This window comes from Gracilinanus agilis, chromosome 1 (assembly GCF_016433145.1).
Source record: "Gracilinanus agilis isolate LMUSP501 chromosome 1, AgileGrace, whole genome shotgun sequence".
In the NCBI taxonomy this organism is placed as follows: domain Eukaryota; kingdom Metazoa; phylum Chordata; class Mammalia; order Didelphimorphia; family Didelphidae; genus Gracilinanus; species Gracilinanus agilis.
The window spans coordinates 713,972,466-713,993,627 of record NC_058130.1 but is presented as its reverse complement, the minus strand read 5'-3'; the positions used below and the strand labels follow the sequence as shown (position 1 = coordinate 713,993,627).

The 21,162-nt window shown below is 35.6% G+C and overlaps 1 protein-coding gene across 2 annotated transcripts in view; it reads right to left on the bottom strand.

The window, feature by feature from the left end:
• The window catches only part of RFX2 (regulatory factor X2), an 83,229-nt gene that overhangs the window by 15,257 nt on the left and 46,810 nt on the right, over positions 1–21,162 (bottom strand). For both annotated transcript variants that reach the window (XM_044670740.1, XM_044670748.1), the window contains exons 7-11: positions 9,519–9,634; positions 6,730–6,848; positions 5,161–5,273; positions 3,771–3,925; positions 1,844–1,941 (exon numbers count right to left, since the gene is read on the bottom strand). In XM_044670740.1, coding sequence (XP_044526675.1) covers positions 1,844–1,941; positions 3,771–3,925; positions 5,161–5,273; positions 6,730–6,848; positions 9,519–9,634 — 601 coding nt within the window. The remainder of the gene's footprint in view (positions 1–1,843; positions 1,942–3,770; positions 3,926–5,160; positions 5,274–6,729; positions 6,849–9,518; positions 9,635–21,162) is intronic.

Below are 21,162 nucleotides of genomic sequence, written 5' to 3'. Positions count from 1 at the left end.
TCTTAGCATATGATCTGGTTCATGGTAGGTACTTAATAAATGCTTGTTGACTTGACAACATAATTATAATGCATTTAAGGCAAATATGAAGTATATGAATCAGGAAACACTTTGAGTGAATAATGCAAAGGAAAAACAACAAAAACAGAACTACTGTACACACTGTGATTTCATGAATCTATTCAACCTCCACATCAAGAGCCTTCTTTCCCTGTAGATGCCTGCAGGATCTTTCCCACCTTCACCCCCTTCCCTTGACCTCTCTGCTTTCAACTCTCTTTTGTGGGTTATCTCCTTCCTTTGGAATATAAATTCCTTGAGGGTAGGGATTATATTTTTTATCTTGCATGTGTATTTTCAAAATTGAGTATAGAGCCTAGCCCATAATAAGCACTTAATAAATGATTTACATACTATCTAAGTGAGAGAAAAAAGGAATATGGGCAAATGGATAAAGAATCCGGATAAAGACCTAAGGAATAACTAAAGTTATAATATTCATTATACCAAAATTAAATGTAAATCACTACTAAATAAGTTTAATTAGTTGTGCTGATAGTCAGTTTTATATTTTTTTCATTTGTTTAATGTGCTGCCATTGTTAAAAAATTCATTACTGGTGACTAACCAATATGAACCGGCAATGACAAAAGATGGGAACCATCATTTCTCTTCCAACTGTGCTTCTAAGAACTTTGCACCAAAACTCAGCTTCTCTCTCACCTCAGAACTTCCCTTAATATCTGGGTCCTTCTCACCCTACAATATCCTTCTGCCAGGCCAAATAACCCTGCTTCTTTCCCTTCTCAGCTATGCTTCTAACTTTGAAATCTTGCCATCATTTCTCCATCTCAGTATACCTTATCCATCTTTACTCCTCCCAACCCCACTGTTATGTTTTGTTTTCCTTTTTAAAATAGAAGCTCCTGGTGGGAGCAGGGTACATTTTTTCTTTTTGCTCCTATTTATATACTCACTACTCAACACATAGAAGTGCTTAATAAATGTTTGTAATCTCCCAGCTAAAATCCCACTTTCTACAAGACCCTTTCCCTATCACCCTTAATGCTAATTCCTTCTATTGATTATTTCCAACTTATCCTGTATATATCTGGTATGTACATTCTTATTTGTACGTACAAATAATATTATAGTTTCTTAGACTATAAGCTCCTTGAGAGCTGGGTCTATATTTTGCCTTTCTTTGTATCCATTGACTGGAGAAACATGGGAAGATTCGAATGAACTGATGCAGAGCAAAATAAGCAGAACCAAGAGAACAATATATATACAAAGACTACAAAAACATAAGTATAAAGATCATTAAAAGGAAGTTGAATTCTGAGTAACTAAAAAGCCAATGAAATTCTGAGAGAACAATGAAACATACCTCCTTTCTGGCCAAGAAGTGGGAGACTACACAGTACTCCAGATGTGCTCTATCCAAGGGTAGACCTCCCTCATTCTCAAATTATGCCTCTATCAATGAAGCCTAAGAATAATTACTCTAATTACATAAAAGAAGGAACCTGGCCCTCTGATGCAAAGAATTATTCATGCTTTCCAAGATTAGAGGACAACAGACCCACCTTCTTCACATTATTCTCAAATTCTGATTCAGTATAGCATATTAACAAAGAGTACAGCCATGCCTGGTTTTGTGACTTAATCATTACCTCTTACTCAGCAGTCTATCCAGAGTATTTCATTCAGTCATTGTTTGCTCAGATTTTACTCTCTAGAACACAGTTTGACTAGATTTGGTGTTTCAATTAAGATTTGCTGACTATAATTTAAGCACCAACAACTAGCTATTACTGGGTCTTTTTTCTAAATCAATTACCTTTGTCTGAATGATCTGCTGGGGAAAATCACTCATTGCATTTGTCAACCAGCCTTCCAAGCTCTTTGCAAAATTTCGAATTGCCTGTGTCAAGGTACCTATGAAACAACAACCAGAATATTAACAATAGAAGAAAGATTTTCTTATGCAAAAATTATTACAAGTAAATCTTTGTCATGCCATTCTCTTACTTTCCACCATCTCTGTGTCAAATCCCTAGTCCAGGACCTCTTGATGACATCTCGCTTTAACCCATTTAACCTATATAACCCAGTAATCGGCCTCCCCATTTCCAGTATCTTCTGTCTCCAATTCAAACTGAACAATCAGTCTTCCACAGGTTTATTTGTACCATTAAGTCTTCAAAAACCTTAAACAGCTCCCCATTTCCTATCAAATAAAGTAAAGACTCCTACCTAGCATCCTTAATCACATATTTCATCCTTACACATAAAGTACACTCTTGGCAAACTGGACAATCTGATAATTCCTCAACATAGCTGGAATTTCCCTTTCTTCATACCTTTATTCAATCATCCCCTATCCCTGACTAACAAAATCTTACTCATGCTTTAAAGCCTAACAGGAATATTGCCTCTTTCATGAAGTTTTCCCTGTTTCATCCAGACAGGAATGATATCTCTCTCCTGAACTCTCTTAATACTTTGTATTCTTTTAGTGGCACATTATATTTTACTTTGTGTAATAGCTAACTCAACAACCTTTTTTAAAAAACTGATATGGCAAAACCATAGCAAGTCCGGAAAGGAGCAGTAAGAATGATATAACAAAGCATAGTTAAGAAATCTAGATAGTAACCTGATCTACAGAAGAACAACCTAAGATAATAATTATGTAAAATGCAGGAAAGTTGGTATTTCTTCTCTCTATAGAGAGCAGAATTAGATGAAAATATATTTCATTTGTGTCAAGAAAGATATAAATTAGAAAAATTTCTAAATCCTGTTTTTACTAGTATACCATTTAACACGTGATTATGTCTAATATTGTGCTTTATATAAAGCAGTTCCTTTCCCAATATTTAGCACAGGGCATTGAACACAGTTAATTTGCTTGTTGAATTAGTGAATCTCCACAAAAAAGCCTTCTTTTATAACATCTAATATTGTGTATAGCGTTTAGTAGGTACTCAGCATATACTTGTGAATCAAATGATTGATCTATCCCTTAAATACTATAAGAATCTCTATCATTCCCATCACTGAAATAGTTCCTTGATGACTGGAAATGTTTCCATATTAGCAGCAGTTTTAGTTCTCCTGGCATAGCTTTATACTACCCAAGGACATCTCCATTCTACCAGGAGGTACTGGAGCACAGAATGATTAGATATTAAAAGAAGCTACCAGAGAAGGGTGTGGAATATGCCACCAATTATTTTTATGAAGAGGTTCAAGAAGCATCTGTTTTAGATTGTCCAGATGAAGTAAGGGGCAGAAATATTACCTCTAAAAAAATTCCATTCTAGCACTACTTGAAGCAAATAAATAATGATCTTTCCCATGAGGTTTGACCCAAACATATCTGCCTGGGATTTCATACTGAAGGTTATGAAAACTGACCTGGGTACCAACATGGCCCATTTATAAACATATTCCAACAAAGACACTCTGGAAGGATTGACTTTAGTTAAATGCTTCTCAGTGATGACAACCTCTCTTTGCCAGCACAGAAATTAATAGCCTCACATTGAAATAACATTCTTTTTCTCTTCTTGGTTTGGTAATACGGAAAACCATCTAGACTACAGAGAAAAATATTTTGGGCATTAACTATATTAAGATATTGTTGTCAGAACAGTTATATTCTATACTATACAACTTAGTATATACATAAGGACCCAAAGACATAATCCTATCATCAAAAGATTAGAGCTAGGCTAGAATAAGGAACAGAATTTGCTTACTGGGCACCGGTCTCAGCACATCAGGGATGAGAATCTCCACCAGAGCCTGATACAGTATGTGATCACAATTTCTCATCCACTTTAATATAGGGTCATATTTACACAGTGTAATAAGCTTGTCCTTTGGGATGACAGTGACTTCATGTTCTTCTTCACTGTACAGAAATGGGCAAAACAACATCACTTGCATTCAGTGTAGGTATATTAAGCCACAGCATTTTGCAAATTAATGCAAAGGGAGGTTGCCTGATAAAAACCTATTGAAAGTCATCCAATAGGGGCACCTGGGTAGCTCGATGGATTGAGAGCCAGGCCTAGAGACGGGAGGTCCTAGGTTCAAATCTGGCCTCAGACACTTCCCAGCTGTGTGACCCTGGGCAAGTCAGTTGACTCCATTGTCCACCTTTACCACTCTTCCACCAAGGAGCCAATACACAGAAGTTAAGGGTTTAAAAAAAAAGTCATCCAATATAAACAGAAAAATACTAATAACATGCCCAAGAAATATGAAAAAAGCTGTATTTTTTAAATTTTTCTTTTTTGTCACCAGGTCCCTCCCACTCCCCCATTTAGATGTAGTATTAGAGTGATGCTTCTTGCCTGCTTATAAATAGCTGCCTTTTCATCCTGTACTTTGCAGGAAGCTGTACATCTTTTAGTGAATATATTTTATCTCAACTCGCTAATGAGAAAATTGCATATATACAAATTGTTTTTAGCATTTTATAATTTGGTTTTATGAAAATCTTTGAAATTTAGTTTGTTTGTTTTTTTTTAAATACAAGTCGAAAAGTTCAAGAGTCAGCAACCTGAATCCCTCCTTATACATTATGGCAACTAAATAGAAAAGAATACTTAATATTTGTTCCTTCCAAGGTTCTTCCTAGGCAGTTAAGTGGCTCAGTAGATAAGAGTGCTGGGCCTAAGTCAGGAAGACCTGAATTCAAATTACGGCCTCATTTACTAGTTGTATAATCCTGGGCAAATCATTTAATTTATTTCTGCCTCAATATCCTCAATTGTAAAATAGGGATAATAATACCATCTATCTAATGTAGGATCAAATGAGATAATATCTGTAAAGCATCTACCAATAGTACCTAGCACATAACAATACTTAATAAATGTATGCTTACTTCCTCACTATAACTTTGCATTATTTGATTACCTAGAGTGGTCCCTGCAGCTTGCAGGTTGAATCTGAACTAATAAGCATTTTCTATGAATCACAGGTTGAGGCTGAAAGACCTCAAAGCCAGCCCTGGACTTGACTAGGGCAGATGTTTCTCAGAGGCTGGGCCTAGAGGACATTTGGGCAGAGTCCAGCCTGGAAACAAAGTCTGAATAGGTCACCAACTCCTGATTCAGATGATCAAGGTTTGTCATTCACCTGGAAGGTAGAGCAGTGGAGCCTTCACCTGAGGGGGGCTTGGAACTCCAGAATGACAGCCACAGCTTCTCAATGTAGTGAAACTGAAGATTCATTACAACATCCAAAGTTGCCTAAGAATAAAGACTACTTTTAAAAATAGTGCTTATCACATTAAATTGTACTTCCTTATTAGCAAAGCATTTTATGAATTGGACTAACATCAAACCCTACAGTAGTTACAAAGATTACATTTATCTTTTTCAAAAGATTTCTGTAAAGAAAGTATTTTGCAAACATTAAAGTGTTAAAGAAATGAGTCATTTGCTGTTATCAAGGAGAGTACTAAATGTCTGGGACATATCAGGTCTATGTACTCTCATAGACCAGGTATGAGCTTATCAAAAGGCCTAGGAGGTCTTGATTCAACTCTATAAGCTAAAATCAGGCCCTATATTTCTTATGTAGGCACGGAATAAATGCTGCCTAAATCCATGGCTCCCCTTCACACACTTTAAACTCCACACTGGCCTATGCTTGCAATGCTCACTACTCCTCATTCCTGAAATGTCCTCTCTTCCCTTTTTTTTTCTGATGAAACTTTACCTATCCTTTAAAACTAACTTTGAATGCTCAAGCAAGCCTCCCCTGATCTTCTTTATTGCCAATGACATTTCCCCTCAGACCTCACACAGAATTTTGTTTATAACTCTCTAATCCACTTATTATGTATCATATATCTGAGTTGATGGTGTCTTCCCAATCCCAACAGAGTGTGAGTTCCTTGAAAGAAGGAACCACATCTTATCTAAATTCTGTATCTGTCCCAGAACTACTGTAATACTGCACACAGTTGTCATTTAATAAATACTTCTTTGCTTATTAGGGCATTGATTACTATGATAAAATATTAATGAGATAAATATCTTATGCTATAGAAAGCACATTGAGAAGAACCAGAAGAATAGCAATATCGTATGATGAATCACTGTGAAAGGACTGGCTATTCTTGGCAACAGTGATCCAAGACAATCTCAAAGGACTCATGATGGAAAATAACATCTGCTTCCAGAAAAGAACTGATGGAGTCTAAATACAGACCAAAATATATTATATTTCACTTTCCTCATTTTGTTTGTTATGCTGTTGTTCAAGTTCTCTTCCACAAAAGGACTAATATGTAAAATATATATCAGATTGCTTACCGCTTCAGGAACTGGAGAGGAGAGAGTAGGAGGGAGAGAATTTGGAACTCAAAAAAATTTTTAAATGTTAAAAATTTACATGTAATTGGGCAGAAATATTATTAAGGGGGAAAAAAGAAAGCACACTAAATTTGTTCCACCACTTCAAAGGTAATTACAAACTCCTTGAAGGCAGAGGCTTTTGTTTTTTATCTTTGAATCATCAATATTTATCACAATTCTTTGCACATAATAAGTATTCAACAAATGTTTGTTGAATTGAACTACCCACTAATGATATTTATAAGAATACTTCAGCAATGAAATTCCCAAACACAAACTTACTACTTTATAGAACTAAGTCGAAAATAATAAAACAAGACCACTTAGAGAGTAATGCAATCACCTCACAGTGTCTTCTGTAAAGAAGTTGTAGGGTCTTTATGTCGTTCACAGTGATCCCCTCCTGTAAGAATACACTGCCTAGATCAGGAGCTGGGAACTCTGGAAAGACATGGGAAACATCTAAAGAGTAAAAAAGACAAAAATAATAGCATAAGGAATATTAGGAAAATGACCGATAAACCAAAAGTTAGATCAGAATAAACAGAAATGAAGCAGCACAGATCAATTCAAAGCATATCATTAGAAAAAAAGACTTGGAAATCATAGTTGCTTAGTACTGCTGGCAAACAGATACAGAAATGTGGCACCTAGAACTAACTATATTAAGTTCATTATATCCAAAGGAATGCAGAGAAAGCTATAGAGAGATCTTTTTCAAAGGTGTCATGCAAATAGGTCTATTGTTATTGAAGAAAGTCCTCACCAAGATGGCAGAGAAGATGGTAGGGGTAAGAGGTGAGTCCTAAAGGTTAGTCTTTTTCATTTTCATTCCACAATGCCAATACCTCTGGCTCTTTCTTATAACCTGACTCAGGAGGTTAGGACTACAATACCTAGACCTACAAGAGTAAGTAAATAACATAGGAAGCTGAATGTAGTCAGGCATCTCCTTTGGATGAGTATGAGAAAACTGTTGTTCCATCAAGAAGACTGGGTAAGTTTCCAAGAATGAGTGTCAAAGTTTTCAGGGATGTAGGTCACTACTTATAGTTTGCTTATCTAAAAGACGTCTGCATTGCTTTTAGAGGCCATCTGAAGCTGTCCCTCTCTCTCCTGAAGCTCTCACAAAAGGTATATTTGGAAGTCATGGTTATAAAAGATGATTACATGAAAAATTTAAGAATCTGGGACTTTGAGAATATGAATAACCTTTTACAACCCCTCTATAACTCAATAGAATTGCTGTTGCTGAAAAATTTATCACCCTCTAGTCAACCTAGTGATGAACCACTTTAAACTTAACTAGGCAGGCCCCTATATAACAGACATATATCTTCTACTAGGCCCATACTTGAAGCCTTTCCAGCTTTATTAGGGCCTTTAGTATTTATAACCAATTAATAAACTCTGAAAATCCTGAGTTACTTCCACATCAGGATGAATTATCAAGCAGAGGTCTTTGCTGAAGGAAATACCTATATAAAACTTTAAAATGTAGCCATATCGAAATTAGGACACTAATGCATTGCTGGTGGAATTGTGAACTGATCCAACCATTCCATAGGGCAATTTTGAATTATGCCCAAAGGGCTATAAAACAATTTGATCTACAAATACCACTAATAGGTCTGTATCCCAAAGAGATTTTTTAAAAAGGAAGAGGAAGAGGAGGACTTTTTTGTACAAAAATATTTATAGCAGCCCTTTTTTGTGCTGGCAAAGCATTAGAAATTAAGGAGATGTCCATCAGTTGGTGAATGGCTGAACAAATTGTGGTATATGATGGTGACGGAATGTTATTGTGTTATTATTCTTACAGAATGATGAACAAGATTTCAGAAAGAGCTGGAAAGACCTACATGAACTGATGCAGAGTGAAATAAGCAGAACCAGGAGAATATTATACCTGATAACAGCAATATTGTATAATGATCAACTGTGAAAGACTTAGTTACTCTTAGCAATACAATGATCCATGACAATTTGAAGAATTTATGACAAAGAATGCTATCCACTTCCAGGGAAAGAACTGTTGGAGTGGGAATCAGATCAAAGCATATTAATTTTCACTTTCGTTTATTCAGGTTATTTTGGGGTTTTCATCATATATGATTATTCTCTCATAAAAATGAACAACATGGAAATGTTTTGCATGATAATAAATGTATAACCCAGATCAAACTGCTTGCCATCTCAGGGAAAAGGAGAGAAACAACTTGGATTATATAACTTCAGAAAACTTAGGTGGAAAATTGTTATTATATGTAACTGGCAAAATAAAATAACTTTTTTTAACATTTAGAATATTTTCCCATGGTTACATGATTCATGATCTTCCCCCCCCCTTCACTCCCCCATCCCAGAACTGACAAGCAATTCCACTAGGTTATACATGTATCATTGTTCAAAACCTATTTCCATGTTATTCATATTTGTAGCAGTGATCTTTTAACATCAAAACCCTAATCTCATCCCTTTTGAACTACATGATCAGTCATATGTTTTGCTTCTGTGTTTCTGTTCCCACAGTTCTATTAGATGCGGATAATAGCATTGTTTCTCATAACAAAATAAAATATCTTTACCAAAAAAAGTATATATCCTGACAGAAGTCAGTGATGCTGCTGCTACATGTTAAAACAACTTGGGGAATTTGGGCGCCTATAATGACAGAAAGATAGATGTCTAAGAATATCTAAATAAGATACTGGGCAGAGAACAATGAACCCAGATGTCCACTATAGATATTTGTTGATTTTTAAGATTTATTACAGAATTCTGATGGTTTTCTTAAGGTCATTTTACAAATTAACTGTGTAGGGGTATACTTATACCAACAGTGAAATTTAAGATGAATCAGAGAAAAAAAGTTTGTCCATAACTACTGAAGGAACTGGGTTAAATCGAAAAGGGAAGAATTTATAATATCTGAAAAGGTACTAATTCTAAGAAAGTTACCAATTGCCTTTTGTATACACTTAAGCAATGAAATCCATGAGCATAAAATATGGTGTGATCCTGGGCCTCTAGGAGACAAAGTGAGAGTCTTTTCCAATGCCAAAATCAGTAACACATTATGAAACAAAGGGAATTTGAAACAATCAAGGTCATGTGGTTCTGTTTCATCACCTATGAACTGCTGATGGTGTTGGCTCTGAGCAGCTACTGATTGCTCTGGTGTGGCATGCAAATTGCTATTGGAGCCACTTTCCCCAAGGCCATCCATCTTCTGTGCAGGCCTATATCTTAAAGGAGAAAAAGAAAAAGCAGAAATTAAATATTTCACTCACTTGCATATATAGAGTTAAGTGTTATTCAAATCAAACAAAACATGTATTCAAATATGCAGGGCACTGAACTAGGCTTTTCCAACTGGAAAAAAATCAAGGAGTTTTCATGGAAGAAACAACATTTGAAATGGGGTCTTGATTACAAAGTTGAAGAGTCAAATTCCGTGTCCCTATGACTATGGAACTGAGTAAATAAAGAGACTGAACTTTAAAAATAAACTGTGTGCATCTTACCCAAAACTAATCCATATTCTTCTTGCCTAGCCCTTGCCCTTTTGTCTTAAGGGCTATTAGTAAGACAAAGTAATGGTTTAAAAAAAGAAATAAAGAAAGTAAGACTTGTTCATTTGCTGGGACTCAGGTTTCTATTGAAATTTATTGGTAGAAAACTTATTTTTAATTTGTTCTACAGGAGCTTGTCCCACAAAAAAAAAAAAAAAAAAAAAAAGCTTCTGTAGCTTCTACTAAAATCACTTTGTATTGCTAAAGCCCTGAATCGAAAGGAAAGGTAATCATTTGTACAAAAAAAAACCAATGCAGAACACATAGTTGAGGCTGATATCTATTCACTAAGAAGAAAAAACAAAATTTCCTCAAATTGTTCTTTTTCCCTTCCTTTTTTAATTTAGAATATTTTTCCATAGTTACATGATTCATGATTCTCCATCCCCACCCTACCCCATCCCCAGTCTTTCCTTTCCCCCTTCCCCTCCTGAATCTGGCAAGCAGTTCCACTGGGTTATACATGTATCATTGTTCAAAACCTATTTCCATGTTATTCATATCTGCAGTAGCGCAATCCTTTAACATCAAAACTCTAATCAGTCATAGCCCTATCACATTATGTGATCAATCACATATTTTTCTAATGCATTTCTGTTGCCACAGTTCTTTCTCTGGATGTGGACAAAATTCTTTCTCACAAGTTCCTCTGAATTGTCCTGGGCAAATTGTTCTTTAACTAAGCATAATTAACCATGTGGCCATAATTTTAAATCTCTGGAACAAAGTACACAAAATATAAAAAGTATTCACCATGGATTTATTCTCACGTTATCTAATATGTACTACTCTTTCTGTACCCTTTACTACAAAGAGTTAGAAGCAGTTATCTAAACTGCTAGAAGTGTTGCTGCTTATTGTTTTTAAACTTTTTTATTTTAAATTCCTTCAATTAATCTAAGAGTTGGAAGGGATCAAATCCATTAAATCCAACTTACATCTCACCAAGAATTCCTACCACAACATTCCTTGCTTGAATACTCCCCAGAAGGAAACCTGCTAATAACCTAGGTAGTTCCTTCCTTTGTTAGGAAGCTTCATCAACATCAACTCTTTATTGCTCCAACTTCAATCCATTGTTCCTAGTTATAAGCCATTTGGCACCAAAGAAAACAGGGCCCAATCTCTCTTTCAATATGGCAGCCTTTCAAAGACTTGAAGGTAGCTACCAAGTCCTCAATTCTCCAGGAAATATCTAAAGTCGTTTCTTCGACAACTTCTGACATGGCATGTTCTCCAGTCCTTTCAATTGTCCTAGTTGCTTCTCTCTCAAGCTTATATTAGTGTGTCTATGTCTTTCTTAAAATGTGATATAGAAAGAACTGAACAAAGGCCTGAAGTATTATAGGTAGATCAGGGCAAAACTATAGCAGTCATACTGCCTTCTTTGTTTTAGATACTATGCCTCATTCGTAAAAAAAAAAAAAAAAAAAAAAAAAAATTAATATTCGGAATTAAATAAACAACAAATATTAGGATTCCAAATATATAGAACATAAAAAGATATTACATAAATTCATAAACCTCTATTACATATAACTTGCATTTTTAAAGAATAAATTCAACATGTTAGTTTCAAAGCCATCTTATTTTTCTCCACACCATTCTGAATCTCCTGTTCTGTTCTCTAAATTTTTTTTAAAATGCTGCAATGACCCTCCTTTAGTCTTTCTTTTGTTTTTGGATCACCATCACTAATCTCCTCACACCCCTAGTATTTTAAATATATATAATATAATGTTAAATCAGCATTAATTATGTAATACACACTTTTAATTACATTAATTTAATGTTCATAACAATTTTATATTTTAATTATGTTATTAATTTATGTTAATTATAAACAAGCAAAATGATATTAAACCAATCCACATATTGGCCACATATGAAAATGTATATCTCAATCTGTACCTTAAATCTTCCATCTTTTTTTAATAAACCTATTAAAATTTTTCTGGACAATGCTAATACTTGGATTGTTTTCAACAAATTAATTTCATATTTATGGCAATTAAATAATATTTATAGTATTTTTGTCATAGATTTCATTCCTTTGCTATTCTGTTGAATTGTCTTTCTCCTGCAAGTACATATTTTTAATCTTGTCTGCTATCTTCTCTGCTGTTTCTTTAAGTTTGCTATGAAAATATATTAAATTTTTAAAAAGATGAAAAGAGGAAAGCAGTGCATATTGTCCTATAGTTTTCTAATGTCATGGTTGCATTGCATTAATCAGAATTATCAAGTCTTTCAAAATTATTTTTTTCAACAGTGTCATAGTTATTGTGTAATTTGTTCACCTGGTCCTACTCACTTCATTCTTCATAAAGTTTCCCCAAGCAGAATTAATATTAATAGCTTGCTTTTTTTCTCCTTTGAGAACTGCCTTTTCACATGCTTCAACCACTTATCTATTAGGAAATGGCTCTTGTTCTTACAAATTTGAATCAGTTCTTTATCCATCCCATTGGAGATTCTCGAACTTTTGTTATATTTTACTTAATTACAGAATATATTTTACATTACATTATATATATATATGTTTATATATACATATAAAATTGCTTATTAATGGGTGGGTCATGCAATTCTTTTTGCTAGCCTCTTTCCACAAAAACAAACAAACAAAAAAACAACCTAAGTGATTTCTACGTGTTGTTTATAAAGGGAGTTGTATCTTCTTTCTGATTGGCCTGATAGTTGACCTTAGAATCGCCCCTGAGATAGTTCCCATTAGTTGGTTATTTCAAAATCACTTCATCATAAGGGAGGCAGGTCTTTGTTCATACATGAAGATGCCAGCACAGGCTTTTCCCCAGCCACATGGCTGAACCATCTTACTTTAAAGTGAACCAAAGTTCAATTAATGAAACTTCTTGTTTGTTCTCTACTAAAAATCTCAGAATATTTTTCATAGTAACTTCTTTTCATAATAATATTTTCATAGTAAATTCTTCTATTCATTTAGTATATAAGAAGCCAGTTTTTAAATTCAAGGGTATAACTTTGATCAAGGGAATTTCATTGCTACAGGCTAACCAGGTACTGTGTCCTTTTGTTAAATAAGATCACTGAACTTTTCATGCATAAACTTTCTTTCCAGTATTAGACACGTAAAATTCCTCAGGACTTCAAAATATACCTGGGAAACTTAAGTTCAACAATTAATGCTTTGCTGGAAGCAAGTAAAGTCCTCAGAGGACACAACCCTTTGTGCTGTTTATATGGAGAACATGCTTAAACTGTACTATTATGGTATATTCTCAAAACATGAAAAAAAATCCTTGTTGTTGATAATCCTAAGTATAGATTTCTTTTCCCTGGTGAGGTCAAAAGGTATCTAAATATGTTGAAAATGGAAAATCAAAGTGCAGAATTCACAAAATTATTCATTTGCTCTAAGTTTTCATGGCACCACACTTTTCTGGTTCTCTTGCTACTTTTCTAGTCACTCCTTCTCATTCTCCTTTGCTAAAGTTTCACATAGGTTACATTCATTAACTAAGGACACACTCTTCCTGGGTCCTCTTCTTTTCTCCTATTTTGTTTGGTGATCTCATCAGCTCCTATGGATTCAGTTATTATCTGTAGGCTAATAATTCTCAGATCTACTTATCCAACCCTAACCTCCAGTCTCACATTTCTAATTCTCAACCTAAATGTCCTTTGGAAATCTTAAACTCATTATTGCCTAGCCTAAACTCTTTCCCTCAAAATCATTCCCTCTTGAATGATTACCACTCTCAAGAGTATGTCCATCTCTCCATCACCCAGGCTTGCAACCTAGGTGATAATAACCTTGACTCATTCTCTCTCACATCCTATATCCAATCTGTTACTAAGGCTTATCAATTTCATCTCCTTAATATCTCTTGCATATATGCCTCCCTCTCTTCTCTGATACAGCCATCACTCTGGAGCAGGTCCTTCATCACCTTATAACTGCAAAAGCCTGCTGGCTGGTCTGCCTGACACAAGTCTCTCCCCATTCCAGTCCATCCTCTACTCAACTGTTAAACTGATCTTCCTAAAGCACAGATCTGACCATGTCACCCCTCCTCTGCAATAAGCCCCAGTGGCTCCCTATTACTCCCAGGTTCAATATAAGTCCTTTGACATTGAAAGCCCTTCATTACCTGGCCTCTTCCCCCCTTTCTAGGCCTCTTCTACCTTACTCCTTTTACCATGTACTTTGCAGTGCAAAGACACAGGCCTCCTTGTTGCTTGTCCCACAAGTACTCATCTAACACCTTTATTCATTTTCATTGAGTGTCCCTCTTGAATAGAATCTTTTTCCTCCTCATCTATGAATCCTGGCTTCCTCAAGTGCTCAGTTAAGTCTACCCCAATCCTGCTTAAAGATAGTGCCTTGTCTCTGTTAATGCTCTCTAATTTAGCCTGTTTATATTTTTTGTACACAGTTTATATGTTGTCTCTCCTATTAGACTGTGATTTCCTTAAAGTGTAGGATTGTCTTTTGCTTTTCTTTATATGCCCAGTAGCTATCACAATGTCTGACACATAATAGGCACTTAATAAATACTTTTTAACTTGACTTGTATGAATTTTAAATATAAAAGTGGGAACATAAAGTATTAACGCTGTCAAAAAATGTTTCCATGAACAAATTTCAATAATTTACATTTATAATAATTATAAATAAACCTATTAAAATTTTCTGAACAATGCCAACACTTGGATTGTTTTAAATTAATTTATTGATGGCAATTGAACAATACTTACAGTATTTTTATCAGAGATTTTATCCCTTTGCTATTCTGCTGAGTTGTCTTTCTTTCTTTTTTTTTTTAAACCCTTAATTTCGGTGTATTGTCTCATAGGTGGAAGAGTGGTAAGGGTGGGCAATGGGGGTCAAGTGACTTGCCCAGGGTCACACAGCTGGGAAGTGGCTGAGGCGGGGTTTGAACCTAGGACCTCCTGTCTCTAGGCCTGACTCTCACTCTACTGAGCTACCCAGCTGCCCCCTGAGTTGTCTTTCTTATGCAAGTACATGTTTTTAATATTGTCTACTAACTTCTCTGCTGTTTATAGTTTGGTGTGAAAATATACTAAGTTTAAAAAATACTTTTTGGATCCTGATTCTGTGATTCTAAAATGTTAATTATTCCTGATAACCTCATATCTTCTGTAAATTTTAGGCATGCCATCTATGCCTTCATCTAAGTAATTGATAAAAATGTTGAATAGTACCTGGTCAAGAACAAAAAGCTATCTGAAGTAATCTACTGGTGAATCTTCAAGTTTGATTAAAGCATACTTCAAATCAAGTCATTTAACCACTTTTAATCAATCTAAACATACTAGCATATGACTCACATCTCTCTATTTCATCTAAAAGCAGCATTAAGATTACTGAATCCTTCCTGGAAATCTAAGGCAGTTTCCTGATCTATCATTAAAACAACACTATCAAAAGAAGAAATGAAGTTAATCTGGCATAACCTGTTATTATAGAAGCCATGATGGCTTTTAGCAATCATTGTTGTCCTTCTAAAGGCCTACTATTTCTTAAAAACGCATTCTGGAATTTTGCCAAGATTAGAATTCAAGTTCACTGTTCTATAATGTTCAGGGTCTATCATCTTCCACTTTCTGCAAGAATGTACCACTTCTCCCATTTTCCATAGACCATTTATGACTTCTCAGTGATCACCTGTGACAATTCTTTTAGTACTCTACCATGTAATTCATCCAAGAACTCTTTGGAGGACTGTCCTTACTGTTATTGGGTTTCCATTCCCTGATAGCAATTTTTGTTCTATACTACTAAAAAGATCATTCTCTTTAGAAGAAAAAATAGAAGTAAAATACAAATTTAGCAGTCATCCTCACCATCATCTATTATTATTCCATTCAACCTGAGCAGCAATACTCTCTCTTCTTTGATCTTCCTCTTGCTTCCAACATAACAAAAACAAAGCTTATTATTATTTTTTACCAGCACCAGCCTCAACTCATTGTGAACTTTAGTGCTACTAAAAAATTTTAGAGGACTTTATCAAACTTACATAGTCATTCTCAATTATTTGCCCTTACTTCTATTTTCTTTATATCATTTTAAAATGTGAGTTTCTGGATGAATCTACAAGTGGTCCCCTATAGGCAGCTTCCCTTTTTTGTTATCATCAGAAAAAAATTCTGCTGATGCCTTCAGAATTGACACTCTTAAGAACTTCTTATTCCTCTTTTTTTTTTACCTTACCTTATCACCTATCTTAGAATCAATACTAAGTATTGGTTCCAAGGCAGAAGAGGAATAAGGGCTAGGCAACAAGGATTAAATGGATTGCCCAGGATCACACAGATAGGAAGTTTCTGAGGCCAGATTTGAACCCAGGCCCTTCTGTCTCCAGGACTGGTTCTCAATTCAGAGCCACCTAGTTGCCCCTGTCCTATTTCTTTTGAGCTGACGTTCCCTTCAAAATATCAGGCCATTTGAGCCTACCTCTCCTTTCTGGACACTTTAAAATTTTGCTCTCTAAAAATCTAGAAAAACTGTGATTGGTTTTTCTCTCCTTTACAATCACAAATACATCAGCTGGTCTGCTGTTAGTAGCAAAGCTAACAGAGGTTTAGATAGTCTCCTGTCATTCATTATTAAAAATAATTTTTTCAATTATTAAGCATTTTTTCCCATTCTACTGCACCTCAAAAAAGGAGAAACAAGGCTCATAACAAATATGCATAGTTAAGTAACACAAATTCCTCTAGTACCCACATTGAAAAATACATGTGCCTCTTCCGGGTTAAGACGGCAGCAGAGTAAAAAGAAGCTGCTTAATCTCTCATAACCGAAGCATACAGGACTCCTCAAGGGGACATAAAAACAAATCCAGACGAACGAAGGGACCCCACAACAAGGTACAGCATTGAAGGTACGTGGAATCGGGGCATTTCCACGCTATAAAGGGGTAAAACAGCTCTCACTATAACATGAGCGGAGGAAGCCCCTCCCCAACCTCCCACACCAATTACAGTGCGAAGGCCAGCTCACAAGAGTTAAAGCAGATTTTGGGCACCCATTAAGTCATTGGCAGCTCCAGGGCCTGTTCCTGAGAGCAGCAAGACTTAGGACCCCAAGAGGCTAAAGAACGCACACGGACTTTGAATACAGACCCTGAGCACTGGCAGGGGTGAAGGCATTGACTTAGGCGTGGACAAGGATCCTGACCTCAGGCTTGGACCTCTAGTGGGGACCCTGTGCAGACGGGAGCACTGCTGTGGAAGGACTACCCTGAGGCTGCTGAAAGAGCCTCGGGCAGAGGGGCAGACCAGGGACGACCAGGAGGCTCAACCCCGAGAATAACGAGACCTGAGACCTCAGGAGCCTAGAGAGCGCAGACAGACCCTGAGTGTGAGGATAAAGCTGGGAAGGGGCGGGGCTAACAATGGCAACCCAAAATCGGAAACCCCAGAAGAGAAAGATCATCAAGAAGAAATCTATAACACTCGACATCTTTTACACAGAGAAAATCCAGACAACAGAGCAAACAGAAGAGGAGAACAAACAAGTAATCATATCCAAACCTTCCCAAAATAATGAAAACTGGGCACAAGCTATTGAAGAGTTCAAATCAGAGATGATGAGAAAGATGGAAGAGATCTGGCAAGAAAATAACAGTTTAAAAGGCAGAATTTTGCAATTGGAAAGTGAGGCTCAGAAATCAAATGAACTGATAAGCAAATTGAACAACAGAAATGACCAGATTGAAAGGGAAAACCAAAAGATTATAGCCAAAACCAGTCCCTAAAGGCTAGAACTCAGCAATTAGAAGCTAATGATCTCTCAAGACAGTAAGAACAAATAAAACAAAGTAAAAAGACTGATAAAATAGAAGAAAACATGAAATATCTCAATGAGAAAGTGACAGACCTAGAAAACTGGTCTAGAAGAGACAATTTGAGAATCATTGGTCTTCCTGAAAAAGCAGAAATTAATAGAAATTTGGACTCCACCCTAAAAGAAATTATTCAGCAAAATTGCCCTGAAGTTCTACAACAAGAGGGCAATATAGACATTGAAAGGATCCATAGATCACCCTCTACACTAGACCCAGAAAAGACAACCCCCAAGAATATAATAGCCAGATTCAAGAGCTTCCAAGTAAAAGAAAAAAATCTTACAAGAAGCCAGAAAGAGACAATTCAGATATCAAGGAGCACCAATCAGGATAACACAGGATCTGGCAGCCTCCACGCTAAAAGACTGCAAGGCTTGGAATATGATATTCAGAAACGCAAGAGAACTTGTTCTTCAACCACGGATCAACTACCCATCAAAACTGACTATATACTTCCAGGAGAAAGTATGGGCATTCAACAAAATTGAAGATTTCCAAGTATTTTCACAGAAAAGACCAGGACTAAATGGAAAGTTTGATATCCAACCACAAAAATCAAGAGAAACATGAAAAGGTAAATAAGAAACAGAGGGGAAAGAAAGAAAACGCATAATTTTTAAATTTGCCTCTTTAAGGGCTTCAATAAAATCTAATTATCTATATTCCTCTGTGGGGAAATGCCATGTATAATTGTCTGTAGTGAACTCTATTCACTATTATAGTAATCAGAAGAATAATTCATAGGGAGAGGGTGGAATACTAAGATGATATGTGGGGTGGGAAACAGGGGGGTGAATAGTAGGGGACACCAAGAGAAACTTGAGTGAATAAGAAAAATAGGATATTCTATTACACACAAAGAGGGCATGGGAAGGGGAGGGGACAAATACTATTATAAGAAGGAGAGGAAGAGAGCATTAAGAGGTAATATTTAAACCTTACTCTCAGTGTAATCAACCCGGAGAGGGAAGAGTAGCTATATTATCCATTGGGATATAAAACTCTATCTAACCCTACTGTGAAAGTCAGAAGGGATAAACCAAGGGGAGCAGGGGAGTGGGGAGGTCAAAAAAGGGAGGGGAGAAGAAGGGGGAGGGAATTCATTAGGCCTTTAAAAATAAAAAGAGGGGAATAATAAGGGAGGGGGTAGAAAAGGAAGGTAATCAAGGGAGGGGATAAGGGTTACTGGCTTAAAGCAAACCACTGGTTTAAAAGGAAATAGTGTAAGAAGAATGGGTAGGACTAGGGGAAGATACAAAAATGTCAGCGAATGCACAACTGATAATTATAATTCTGAATGTGAATGGGATGAACTCTCTCACAAAATGGAAGCAAATAGCAGAGTGGATTAGAAACCAAAATCCTACCATATGTTGTCTACAAGAAACACATATGAGGCGGGTGGACACACACAAGTTTAAGATTAAGGGCTTGAACAAAGTCTTTTGGGCGTCAAATGAGAAAAAGAAGGCAGGAGTGGCTATTATGATTTCTGACAAAGCCAAAGTAAAAATAGATATGATTAAAAAAGACAGGGAAGGTCATTACATCCTGATTAAAGGCAGTATAAACAATGAGGAAATAACACTGCTCAATATGTATGCACCATGTGGCATAGCATCCAAATTCATAAAGGAGAAACTGGCAGAGCTCAAGAAGGAAATAGATAGTAAAACCATAATAGTGGGAGATCTAAATATTCCTCTTTCAGATCTAGATAAATCAAACCAAAAAATAAATAAGAAAGAGATAAGAGAGGTGAATGAAGTCCTAGAAAAATTAGATTTAATTGATATGTGGAGAAAAATAAATAGGGACAAAAAGGAATACACCTTCTTTTCAGCTGCACATGGTACATTCACAAAGATTGACCATGTAACAGGGCATAGAAACATTGCAAACAAATGCAAAAGAGCAGAAATAATAAATGTAACCTTTTCAGATCATAATGCAATAAAAATAAGAATTAGTAAGGGCACCTGGACAGGAAAATAAAAAACTAATTGGAAATTAAATAATATGATTCTCCAAAACCCATTAGTCAAAGAAGAAATCATAGAAACAATCAACAATTTCATTGAAGAGAATAACAATGATGAGACATCCTACCAAACTCTGTGGGATGCAGCCAAGGCTGTACTCAGGGGGAAATTTATATCCTTGAGTGCATATATTAACAAATTAGGGAGGGCAGAGATTAACAAATTGGGCATGCAACTCAAAAAGCTAGAAAGCGAGCAAATTAAAAACCCCCAGATGAAAACTAAATTAGAAACACTAAAAAATCAAGGGAGAAATTAATAAAATTGAAAGTAAAAGAACTATTGAATTAATAAATAAGACTAGAAGCTGGTATTTTGAAAAAACAGATAAAATAGACAAAGTATTGGTCAATCTAATAAAAAAAAGGAAAGAAGAAAACCAAATTGACAGTATCAAAGATGAAAAGGGAGACCTCACCTCTAATGAAGGGGAAATTAAGGCAATCATTAAAAACCATTTTGCCCAATTATATGGCAATAAATATCACAATTTAGGAGATATGGATGAATATTTACAAAAATATAAATTGCCTAGATTAACAGTAGAAGAAATAGAATACCTAAATAATCCCATATCAGAAAAAGAAATTGAACAAGCCATCAAAGAACTCCCTAAGAAAAAATCGCCAGGGCCTGATGGATTCACAAGTGAATTCTATCAGACATTCAAAGAGCCACTAATCCCAATACTATACAAATTATTTGAAATGATAAGCAAAGAAGGAGTCCTACCAAATTCCTTTTATGACACAAATATGGTACTGATTCCAAAGCCAGGTAGATCAAAAACGGAGAAAGAAAACTACAGACCAATCTCCCTAATGAACATAGATGCAAAAATCTTAAATAGAATACTAGCAAAGAGACTCCAGCAAGTAATTAAGAAGATCATCCACCATGATCAGGTGGGATTTATACCAGGAATGCAAGGATGGTTCAACATTAGGAAAACCATCCACATAATTGACCATATCAACAGTCTAACAAACAAAAATCACATGATTATCTCAATAGATGCTGAAAAAGCTTTTGACAAAATACAGCATCCATTCCTATTGAAAACACTGAAAAGTATAGGAATAGAAGGACCTTTCCTAAAAATAATAAACAGTATATACCTAAAACCATCAACAAGCATCATATGCAATGGGGATAAATTAGAAGCCTTCCCAATAAGATCAGGTATGAAATAAGGATGCCCATCATCACCTCTATTATTTAACAATGTACTAGAAACACTAGCAGTAGTAATTAGAGAAGAAAAAGAAATTGAAGGTATCAAAATAGGCAATGAGGA